General features: G+C 44.2%; 1 protein-coding gene across 8 annotated transcripts in view; it reads right to left on the bottom strand.

Annotated features, from left to right (window-relative positions):
- The window catches only part of Epc1 (enhancer of polycomb 1), a 94,355-nt gene that overhangs the window by 22,331 nt on the left and 60,012 nt on the right, over window positions 1-12,012 (bottom strand). For all 8 annotated transcript variants that reach the window (XR_013051427.1, XM_042277929.2, XM_042277927.2 and 5 more), the window contains exon 2: window positions 2,450-2,609. Coding sequence is in view for 7 of the 8 variants with exons in the window: in XM_042277929.2 (XP_042133863.2) it covers window positions 2,450-2,609 (160 nt within the window). In the remaining variant the exon portion in view is untranslated. The remainder of the gene's footprint in view (window positions 1-2,449; window positions 2,610-12,012) is intronic.

Raw genomic sequence — 12,012 nt, 5'->3', positions numbered from 1 at the left:
CATAAAAATAGAAGGAGTTTCCTAAGCTAATGTTTGGTGAAATGTTAATAAATAACATTCAGCAATAGATTTACAAACGAACACCACAAGGCTACTACCGCCTACACTACACAGCAGTAATAGCACTATCATTCTGGAGGCAGAGAGAGGCATACACTCCCAAACACACTTCATCATGGCCTTCTTAAGGCACATTTATTTCACCCTAAAAACACCAAATCTCACCCCTAGCCCTGCTTTCCAGCTGTACCACAGTCATGGCAGACAAACAGGGAGGCACCAGCATACAAACAGACCTGCAGACCAGCGCCCCAGAGTTGAGCACACAGAAATAAACCTGTGCACCTACAAACACATGATTTTACAAAAAGACTCAGGAAAAAAGGCCAAAATATTCAATTGGGACCTCATAAACAACAACAACAACAACAACAACAACAACAACAACAACCACCTCTTCTGTAGAGCAAAGGAAATCGATAACTGAGCACAGAGACAGCAGAGAGAAGGGAAGAAAATCTCTGCAAGCTGAACATCTGATGGAACTAGTATCCAGACTGTACAAACAACAGGCAATGAGACCACACAATGAATAACGAACGGGCTAATGGGATGAGCAGTCTTCAGGGGAAAAGATCAAATAGTGAGTAAACACAGAAAAGTGTTCCACATCACTAGCTACGAAAGCAACGGGAATAAAAACTGCACCAAGATTGGGGCTCACCCGAGTCAGAGGAGCTAACACAAGGATGACAAGCATCAAGTGCCAGCAGAAAGCTAAGGCACCCGACCTCACCCACCGCTTGGGAGCTGACCCCACTGCCTGTCGAGGGCAGTGAACCAGTTACCCACTGCTCGCCCTTGGCCAGTGAACCAACTAATCCAGCCACACCAGAAACCAGCACAGAGATTCCCCCAAAATAAAAATTCATCCAATACATGGCCGACTCCCTGGGTTTACTCCCAAAGACTCCATCCACATCAGCATGTCACAGACACATTGGACACCAGTGTTTACTCACAACAGCTGAAAGTTACAAGCCAACTTAGGTGTCCAACAGCAGAGGGATGGTTGGAGAAAGAAACCGTGGCCTGTACACAATGGAACCTTTCAGCCACAGAGAACAACAAAGTTAGGTTCTTTGCCATACAATGGATGTGACTGGAGATGATCATATTAAGCAAATTCAGCCAGTTCAGAAAGCAAACATTCATGTTTCCTCTCATTTGTGGGCCTTGGGCTTTACAGATAATAATAAATTCACGTATTTACAAATGACATGAAAGCAAAAGGAAGACTTTCTAGGGAAGAAAAGGGACTAAAAAGGATGAGAAAGGGGAGAGAAACAGGATGGGGGTGTAAATGCTTAAAACACATTTTATTTACATGAAGATGGTGTCACATAACACTGTCCTAGAACTCACTCTGTAGACCAGGCTGGCCTCGAACTCACAGAGATCTGCCTGTCTCTGCCTCCTGCTGGGGTTAAAGGCGTGTCTGGCTGTGGAAGTTTCGATGTGCAGTGTGTCACACGGTGCACGATTGTGCCCAAACAGCTTTACTTGCAAATGTTTACTGCAATGAGTCATTGGACTGGCTGGAGGGGCAGCTTACCAGAGCGCCACACTGGCAAGGGGTAGGGCAAGCTCTCCTGCCCTCAAGCCCTCAGAACCGGCTCTTCCGAGGCCATGCCATCAGGGCCAGCTCTGCTGTGCTGCCTAGGCAAGAGATGGACCGATGTACTCTTCCCAAACTATTCTTTATTAAATAACTATTGTGTTATTTAACCACAGTGCTGAGTCCTCCCACATCAGTCACTGATCAGGAATATGCCCCGTAAAACTGCCTACTGGCCAATATGATGAAAGAGGTTTTACTCAACTGAGGCTCTTCTTCCAGATAACTCTTAACTTGTATTACATGAACAAAAATATAACTAGTACAGCCTGCTAATGCAGTAAGTTATACTGCTTGATTTTCAAATGCTGACCTGGCCTTCCAATCTTAATATAGCTCACTTGGCTGTGGCATATCGTATCTTTCAGTACATTGTTGGGTGAAGATATTTTCTCTAAGAGTTTATTGAGGACTTCGGCAACTATGTTCATAAGAAGTATTAGTAACATCTTGTGATCATCTGACTTACCTGATTTGGATGTCATTAGTATTGATGTGATAAAACATGTTGGGGAATGTTCCCTCTTTTTGTGTTTTGTGGAAGAGATTGAATACCATTGGTATTAATTCTTAAAAAATGATTAATGAGCTTTGTGGCATGCTAAGTAAGTACTCCATCAGAGAGATACATCCCCAGACTCTCACATACCTTGTTAAAAGTGGAAAATAGGCTCTACTAACTTAGGCCACGATGGTCAATGAAACAGATTTTGCCAAGTCAAATAAAAAGATAAATACAGAAGAAAAAACAACCATTAAAAGAACACTCACGCTGTATGTGAATGAGCTGCTTTGGCATCTTGAACTCCCCAGGGTATATGGACTCATAGTAAGCGATGTTACTTTCTGCCTCAGGAACTGGAATAACCATATTATCCCGCTTCTCGCCGTACACCTGCTGTGCAGAGATAGCCCGCTGAAGATGGTGTTCCTAAAAACAGGGAAAACACAAAGCGTCAGCTCGGAAACGGACCTATCAGAATGTATAGCAACTGGAGGAACTTTGGGAGACCTAACAGCACAGCTAGTGTAAGATTTTCCCCCCAACACAGGGGCTCATGATGTAGACCAGGCTGGCCTCAAACTCACAAAGATCCACTTGACTCTGGCTCTTAGTGCTCGTCAAAGGTGTGCACAGCATATAAGAATATTTTAAGCAGAGACACTATTTCCTTGACAGGTGATATTTGCCAAAGATGAGAATCTGACTAACAGCATAAAGGCTTATACCTGAAGACAAGAGTGAGTTTGTTTGTTTTTAAATTTAACTTTACTTGTTCACATTCAGGATAATACAAGATATTTATCAACTAGGAAGAAAATCAGCATAAAAATGTCAATGTCATTTGGTTTACATGGAGGAATCAGAAAATGGAACAAATCAGAATGAGCAGGGAGACATTCTAAGCCCACCTCACAGCAGCCAGGTTACAAAGGGTTAGCATTCAAATGGCAAATTACCCGCTAGTCTTCAAGACAAAAGAGAACCCACGAATGGTGATTTGCTTCTCATGGCAACTTTAAAGTTTTCCCTTATGCTTTGCCAGTAAGCCATTCTGGGCTGGTGGACACAAGCTTAACACAGAACTAACATTTGGGGTGTGAGATGGCAGCGATAACTATATTTTGGCTTTTATTCTAGATGCTTATCACAGGTAAGGCAACAGTTGAGGCATCCGAAGTGAAGGCAGTCACCCTTCAGTGAGGACCGTGAGTTTCTCTCAGCCCACATATGAGGTACAACGCCCACACGAACGAGGCACTTCACACGGGCACTGAGTAACCAGCACGGATGCACCATGCTGATGCACTACAACACAGTATGCTGTGGAGCTGAGGAGCACAACCAGCGGTGTGCTGCATCCAGGAGAAGGTGACTGGTCCTCACACACAGCTAAGCCCACACCAGCTGTCCTCCTCATGTGCCACAGCATCAGGCTTCCAAGAGAGGAACGATTCTGGGAAAGTCAGTAAGAATCTTGAAAAGGGTCACATTTGTGAAGTCAGGATAAGGCTACATCTATCTTGAAAGCTGAAGACAACAAACAGTAGGAGTCCTAGTCCTGAAGAAGATGAAAAGGTCTCTAGGTAGCATATGCTCCCCAGCTCTGGGAAAGCATCATGTGTGTAACGGAAGGGGCTGAAGGAACATGGAGGGTTCAGCTACATTGCACCGTGCATGGAATCTGAACCTCAGGTTGGAAGTGACCCATCGGGCTTTTCATAATGAGCATTATCTATCTAATGGCACGTTCAAAGGTAAAAACAGGAAGGACTATGACGGTAACCACAGGCCCAGATGTTGATCACGCTTGCCATTTGAGGGTCCTTCAATCCAACAGCGTTCTGTCCAACGACTTCACAGGAGTCATGCTCACAGAAGGCCAACTCTGGGAGCAGAACCATCTTTCACTATAGATGTTACTTCTCCACTCTTAAAACCAAAGCCAAAAGCACACCTAGGGTGGAGCTACGTCAGAGCTCCCGGCTGAAGACTTCACCACTGAGTCCCCATACCTCAGACTAACCAAGAAGGCTGGAGAAGAATCCAGGGCTAGCTCCACAAATTTTCTACTGATTTAAGCCTGAGTCTAATTCTTCCATCTTGATCCTTACACAAAATGACTTAATGAAGGTGATGGCACACGTCTTTAATCCCAGCACTTGGGAGACAGAAGCAGGCAGACCTTTGAGTTCAAGCCCAGCCTGGTCTATAGAGTGAGTTCCGGGACAGTCAGGGCTACATAGAGAAACCCTGTCTCGAAACAACAACAAAAACCCAAACAAAAGATTTCATGAGTCCATTGCTTCTTCCCTGTTCTATGAACTTCAGCCTCATGACTGACAGATGCCACCCCACAGTTTACACTAGGTTTGGCTACTAAGCCCTAGGCAGGGACTGCAGAGGCCATAGGCATACTTGCACCAGTCTTTTCAATTCACCCCAGTCCCACATATTGAGAGGGCTCCAGACACAGTTTAGGACAGAGGTTTCCATCCTGAGCAACTGGAGCAGAAGCTTCTGTCAAAACTGCTTGGCTGGCAGGAAAGACAGTGTGAGCCTGATTGCTCTGTCTATATTCGAATCTTCAAGTGACAGACAAACAGCCATCAGTGCAGGTGTCTCCTGGACTACAGGACTGTGCACCATTACATCTGTGGCTGGTACTACTTCAGAGACCCAGGATGGAAAGCAGAGCTCAACTTACTATACATAAAGACAGCAGGCTATGTGTAAGAAATATTTTATGAGTCAACTATCCTGTTCATATAGTTTTATAAACTTAAAAGACTCTTTCATGGGGGACATATACTCAAAAGACCTTTTGTCTCAAGTAATAATTTTCCTTCTGAATTTCCAAAGTTCCCTCTGGACATACAGTACGAATAGGGCTAGAAGCATGTGCCCTGGACTCAGGCTGTTTGGATTAGAGCCAACTCCAACATCTAACAGTTTGTGATTCCTGGCAAGTCTTCCAGTCAGTCCGTGAGGGGGGAGGGGAAGAGCCGAGAGTGCCTTTACAAAACTAGCTAGAACTTAAGATAACCGTGAGGCCGAAAGGTTTGGTGTAACAAGTGTGCAAAGCAAGTTTTGATTTAGTTATTACTCAGAAAGCTCTTACTAGTTGAGAGCCATCAGCTGCTATAAAAGGACTGTCCTCATCTAGCCCTACAAATGCCGAATTTAGCATAAACTCACTCTCTCTCTCTCTCTCTCTCTCTCTCTCTCTCTCTCTCACACACACACACACACACACACACACACACACACACACACGAGTGAAAAGTATTCTGGCTGTATGAAAGGGTCACTAAGAATGCATATATTCTCCTAAATACTTTTTCTGTATATATAAATACAACCTGCAGTATATTATAAAGTGATATACAGAGCCTTATTATAAAACAGTCTTACTACACGCTTTGTGTCACGAGATGTATCCCGACAAGCTTTCCATACCGAGACTTTACTCTCTTCAGTAGATATTCTAGGTTTCACTGTACAAGTCAAATGCATGATCATTTCACAATATAGACAGTGGAGGAAACACAAACCACCTGGGAACAATCTAAATGTATAAACTTTCTCCTTAAATGCCACAAAAACAAATCATCACCATTGTACTATGTATAAAGTATTTTTTAGACACGGGAAAGCATCCGCAGACAACTACAATGTGCTTAAACAGACTCCCAACATCTATTTCAACATTCCCTGGAGTAATACTATTCAGCAACCCCGGCCATTTTATTTATTTTTTTTAGACAGGGTCTCACTATGGAACCAAAGCTGACCAGGAGCTCACTACACAACCCAGGATGACCCCAAACTCAATGGTACTATACCCGCCCTATCCTTTTTTCCAAGCAGATGCCATCACCTGGCTCACTATCTCGTTAAAAACAAACAAACCCCGCCAACTTTTATTCATCTCAATTTATTTTGCATATTTTTGTTTTGGGTATAACAGGTGTGTATTTTCCTAACAAGTTATTGCTAGGTTCCCTCAATTGTCACTTTTCTTTGCTGAGCTCTGAAAGGGCTGCTTCCATGTAATGTTAAAGGAGTGAGTTTCACCGAGTAACCGTACAAACTTTTGTTAGTTTTATCTTCTGGATTTTTTTATGTACAGAAAGTTCTATAAGTCAAACTTACAGAACACTTTAGTTCGTCACACTTGATCTCAGAAAAGTCGCACAGCTAAAACACTATGGTGTATAAACAAATGCTGTTTATAAATCTGTTTTATGTTTGTATTGAAACTTTCAGATTACTACTGGTTCCTGGGGGACAGCAGAGACAAGGGTGAATGGCGGGAGGAGGAAGAGGACGGAGCTCTAGCTGGTCCTGTCCTCTCCCCTATGCCCAGAGACAGGGTGTTGGTGAGCCCCAGCTGGGAGGGCAGACACCCTGATGTCAGGAGGAGGAAGGGAAGGGGGGCAGGGCACTTTATCCTCAGTTTGTACACTTGTTCCCAGTTCAGACCCTTCAGCCATCCTTCAGTGCTTAGATGAACATGGAAGACAGTTTATCCTTTGGATCCGCCTGCAAATCCACCCTGCACTGAGGACACATTCGAAATGCAGGAGTGCTGTAGTACATCTGTAATCCCAGCGTTCGTTCCTACAATGGGATTGGGAGTAGATACAGGAGTCCCCAGGAGTCCAGGGGACAGCTAGCTTGTATACACAGCAGTAGACAATGAGAGAGCTTGTTTCAAGTAAGGTGCAAGATGAGGCAGGGCTGACAGCCAAGATCCTTCTCTGACCTCCATACTGTGCTCTGTCAATAGGCTGATGTCTACTGCCTGATTATGAGAGCTGGTTGAGGGTACCTACTGCCAAAGAGTATACGGCTCTAGACAGGGCATGCCCTTCACTTTTGAAAAGTCAGAAAACATCTCTTAAAAAAAAATCCCAAGCCGGGCGGTGGTGGCGCACGCCTTTAATCCCAGCACTCGGGAGGCAGAGCCAGGCGGATCTCTGTGAGTTCGAGGCCAGCCTGGGCTACCAAGTGAGTCCCAGGAAAGGCGCAAAGCTACACAGAGAAACCCTGTCTCGAAAAACCAAAAAAAAAAAAAAAACCAAAAAAAAAAAAAAAAAAAAAAAAAATAAAAAAATCCCAGCTGGGTCGTGGTGGCAAGCGCCTTTAATCCCAGCACTCGGGAGACAGAGGCAGGCAGATCTCTGTGAATTTGAATTTGAGGACAGTCTGGTCTGTTACACAGAGAAACCCTGTCTTGAAAAACCAAACAAAAACAAAAACAAAACCCCAGAGTTCTATTAGGTCCAGGAGATGAATCTGTCTGAAAGGTGGGCTTTGTCAATGTGCCATGAGAATCTGCCTTTGCTCACTCAGCATGGGAAACCCTACTTGTTCTTCACGGCTGCCTCATGCACACGGACACAAAACTGTCCCTCACATATGTTCCAACAGAAGCACATTTTATACTTAGGATAGCAGGCTGTCATTATGTTTACATACCAGTTCCCAAAATGCAAGCTCCTTCAGATGAAAGGCGTCTAGTGTGCCGCTTAACTTTTTCTTCAAGAGGTGTTTTTTCATGGTGTTTGGGGATTATTTTTTAACCTTGAGGACTAGACAAGAATATCTTTGCAAACTTCTGAGACTCTAGTTATAGCCTCGTTTATTTTGTAATATTTTGTAAGTTATCACTGAGGAAAGCAGAGAAAGCAATCTCAACAAAGCACGAATCACAAGGAAACACGTTTCTTTCTGCTATATAACAGAATGGGACAAATGCCACAACCACTAAATCTATTTATTTAAGCAAGTAATGACCTCACAACAGTGGTAACAATTTGGGCCACATTCAGACTATTCTAACTGAATTAGAGACAGTTTGTTCTAAGTAGCAATAATATATAAAATTCCTTCTGGGTAAATAAGAGATGGGTAATTTTGTTAAAAATCTACTGAAGGGTATTAATCCAGCTATTATCACACCAGAGTCTTTGCTGTTTGTCAAACTTCCAACAATGTTTTCTTCTGCTTCTCCTTCAAGTTTTGTATACAAGTCTCCTCCTAGAAGGATCACTGCTTACCAAGGTTCTTCCACTATACTCTCACTAGAATGGCTACAATTGAAAAGGCCAACATCAAAAAAATGAGGAGGATTTGGAAGGACAGCATTTATATGCTGTCATTGAGAAGTCACAGTAGTTTATAAAACCCAACATTCACAGTCCATATAGCTTGGCAAATCTACTTCCAAGTGTTCACTCAAGAGAAACTGGCTACAAGCTCAAAAAAGACCTGTGTAAGAATGCTCAATCATCTTAGTAACAAGAACCTCAAAATGACATCCAGTGCAGTGGCCACAGGTGGACCCACTACAGTAACAGTTCAGGGGGAAAGCATGTGTACAGCATACGGGGATCTGGGATTTACCCCATTATCAAACAACCAGTCTCCCCACGCCCCAAATAGGATAAACTATGGTCTAGTGAAAAAGTGGAATACCAGTAACAAAAAGGAACTAGTTCAACTTTCCACTCCGGCTTCACCCACAAGAGCACACACTGGAGTCCACCTATAAGTAGTTCTTAAACACACAAAGTCAGCCCAAGGTAGAAAAGATCCCAGCAAACAGCCCCCTCGGAGGAAAGGAGTCTCAAGGAGGATGATGGTGATGTTCTGCATTTTGATGTAGGGTTAGGTGATGCGAATTTATGAATGCTACAATTCAACTAATAAACACTATTTGTAAATTACTCTGTATGTCAATTTTTCCTCAAAACGAAAAAACAAACAATTGAACTCTAGTTGATGCTACTACACTAGAGTTCTGAAACACAAACACGAACTGGCGTTTGAAATGAAAATGTACTTTAAACACAGGGTGATGGGTGAGCTCTGGAAGCCCGTTCCTAGCTTGGGAGACGCATAGCTGAGCAACAAGCAGGCAAACAAACCCGTTAACTGCAGTGGCTGGCTGGTGAGACACCACGAATGGGCAATCACCGGGGAAGTCGTCAACTGTCTCTGTGCTTGAAAATGTTCATAAATTCTTATTTTAAAAAAGCCGGGGATATAGCTTAGTGGTGAGCACTTGCCTAGCACACATGAAGCCCTGGGGTTTGATCCTCCAGTACCACAAAACAAAACAAAGGGAACCCTCCTTACCCTGCTTCAACTCCTCCATACCGTCCATCAGCCGTGGAGGCTGTGGCTGCATTTGTTTCAGCTGAGTGTTCGCCTACTGTTTTGCTCTAGGAGGAGAATCAGACCTAACACATTACAAATACTCAAAAAGCTTCTTAAAAAAAATTAAATAAATAAATTGTCCTAGTTATATAAGGTCCGCAAATGACTATGGTTTCAAACAGACTTCGTAAAAAATTAAGATAAAATTTCATAAAAGGCAAACAAAAACTAAATATATAATTTGATATTTCAAATGTTCCAGGGAATAGTTAAAAATGGTTGAAGGACAATGTGGCACAATAAAGCAGTTTAATAGTTTTCCAAAAGAAATAAACAGAAAAGGTTATTTTCCACTATATTCGAACTTAAAAGTATAATCCTGAAGTTCCAGAATTTAAAGTTATAAACGAAGTTTTGCTATTTCAAGGTATGAGTTAGCTGCTAATTCACTGCTAAAGTTCAGCACTGGGCATGTTTGGGTGGCCTAAGGGGACGTGGCAAGGAAGGATGTTCACAGCCATTGCCAGAGTCTACAGCTCCTAACTCAATGGAGAAGACGTTCTCACTCCACCAGAGTCCACAGCTCCTAACTCAATGGAGAAGACGTTCTCACTCCACCAGAGTCCACAGCTCCTAACTCAATGGAGAAGACGTTCTCACTCCACCAGAGTCCACAGCTCCTAACTCAATGGAGAAGACGTTCTCACTCCACCAGAGTCCACAGCTCCTAACTCAATGGAGAAGACGTTCTCACTCCACCAGAGTCCACAGCTCCTAACTCAATGGAGAAGACGTTCTCACTCCACCAGAGTCCACAGCTCCTAACTCAATGGAGAAGATGTTCTCACTCCACCAGAGTTCGACAGTAACGGGCAGCTCAGCATGCGCCCTCCAGCAGCCATCACCTCTCATCAATACTGTGTGATACTGGTCAGCAAATCCCCAAAGTACAAATGACCTTTGTTTCTGAGACTTGGAGCTACTGAGAAGACTCAGTCATCAGGTCAGAAGTCCACCTGCTCTCCTGCAGCAGGAAGAGCCTCTCAGTCCTGGACAACCATGCCCACCTGCCTGAGCCTCCTTGGAGAGCGGGGCAGAGAACCCACTGTTTCTCACAGAGCTAGCTTGTGTAGTCTTCCCCACACACCTTGTCTTCTGACCTAACTAGCACATGACTTCCTCACAAAACAACCAGGGCCTAAGTTACTAACATGTTCAAAGGCGGAGTAAGTTTAATTTTGATCCTAGCCTTTAAGTCCTTCCTTGTAGCCCCAACGGGCTGTTTGCGCTGCCCTTTTCAAGCTCCTGCAAGGCTCGATGTGATGCTCAACATAGCAGGGAGAGGGCGAGAGTAAAACTACAGTTCCTTACTTTTAGGAAAGTCACAGTCCAATCAGAACAAGTCCCAACGCCCCTTTCTTTCCCTTCCTGGTTAGACACTCCGCAGCGACCTCTACTCCTCACGTCAGCGGCTCCTCTCCGCTGCCTCTGGTTTCTGCTAACGCAGCAGTCAAAGGAAACACAAAGGCTATTTATTCTTTGTGAGGCCAGCGGAGGCAGCACGTTGACTCACGGTGCACACGTCCAATGGACACACACATCCAATGGACACACACATCCAATGGACACACACATCCAATGGACACACACGTCCAATGGACACACACATCCAAAGGACACACGGACACACACAGCCACAGTTAAGACATCACCGTCCACTTCCTGTCCACACCGCTCGCCACTGTCAGAGCCCCACTATTCCCATGCTGGCCGTGGGTCTGCAAGTTAATTTCCACTCAGATTTCACAAGAGCTTGGGATCAACCTCTATCCGTGTCCATTCCCCTCCCCCACTGGTCTCTTCTGATCTTATTCAGCTGTCCTGCCTCCCTCACCCAGGCCTGAAGCCAAGTTTTCCCCCAGTGCCTTCCTTTCCTTCCCCATCTCCAAATCAGGTCCAACTCTTAGAGATTTCTGTTTTGTTTTTTTTTTTCTTTTTCTGGAAGTCATTCAGTATTTTCCACCTCAAAGTTACAGCTCATCAGCGAGCAGAACACTGTCCCACCTTCTCTTCTGGAGCTATTGCCAGTGGTCTTTCTGAAGAGGCTGAACTCATTTGTTTTTTAAACTTTCTTTTTATTTATTCTTTGTGTCTTTCACATCATGCATCTCCACCCCATTCATTTCCCTGTCCCTTTGTATTCTTCCTCTGCCCTTGCAACCTCCCCACTGAAATAAAATTTAAGGGTTTTGAAAAAATGGAAAGGAAAAATCAATCTTGTCATGGAAGCTGTGGTGTAGCACAGTGAGTCACCAAATAAACCCCTTTGTCCAGACATCTTTCCTTGCAAGTGTTCATTGCGAAGTCACGGGTCTGGTTCGAGGCCTCTGGTTTCTGCAACACCATCAATGCTGGGCCCTCACTGGGACTCCTCTTGGTTATCCTGCTGTTGCCCTGTGTCGTGGAGACCCTGCAGCTTTGGGTCCACAGGACCAGTCCCTTCATGTGCTCCAGAGGATCACAGATGAGGTAGATGTTGGAGTGGGCCAACACATAACTCTGGTTCTGGGCCTGGGTAGTTGCAGGGTTGGTCGGAGGCTTAACTCTTAATCTGAGGCTCTCTACTGTCTTCCTGCTGTGAGCTGCTTGTGATGTGTATCTAACT

The sequence above is a fragment of the Peromyscus maniculatus genome, chromosome 5, assembly GCF_049852395.1.
Source record: "Peromyscus maniculatus bairdii isolate BWxNUB_F1_BW_parent chromosome 5, HU_Pman_BW_mat_3.1, whole genome shotgun sequence".
NCBI lineage: Eukaryota > Metazoa > Chordata > Mammalia > Rodentia > Cricetidae > Peromyscus > Peromyscus maniculatus.
Note: the sequence above shows the minus strand (reverse complement) of the source record. Positions and strands in the feature narration are given on the sequence as shown.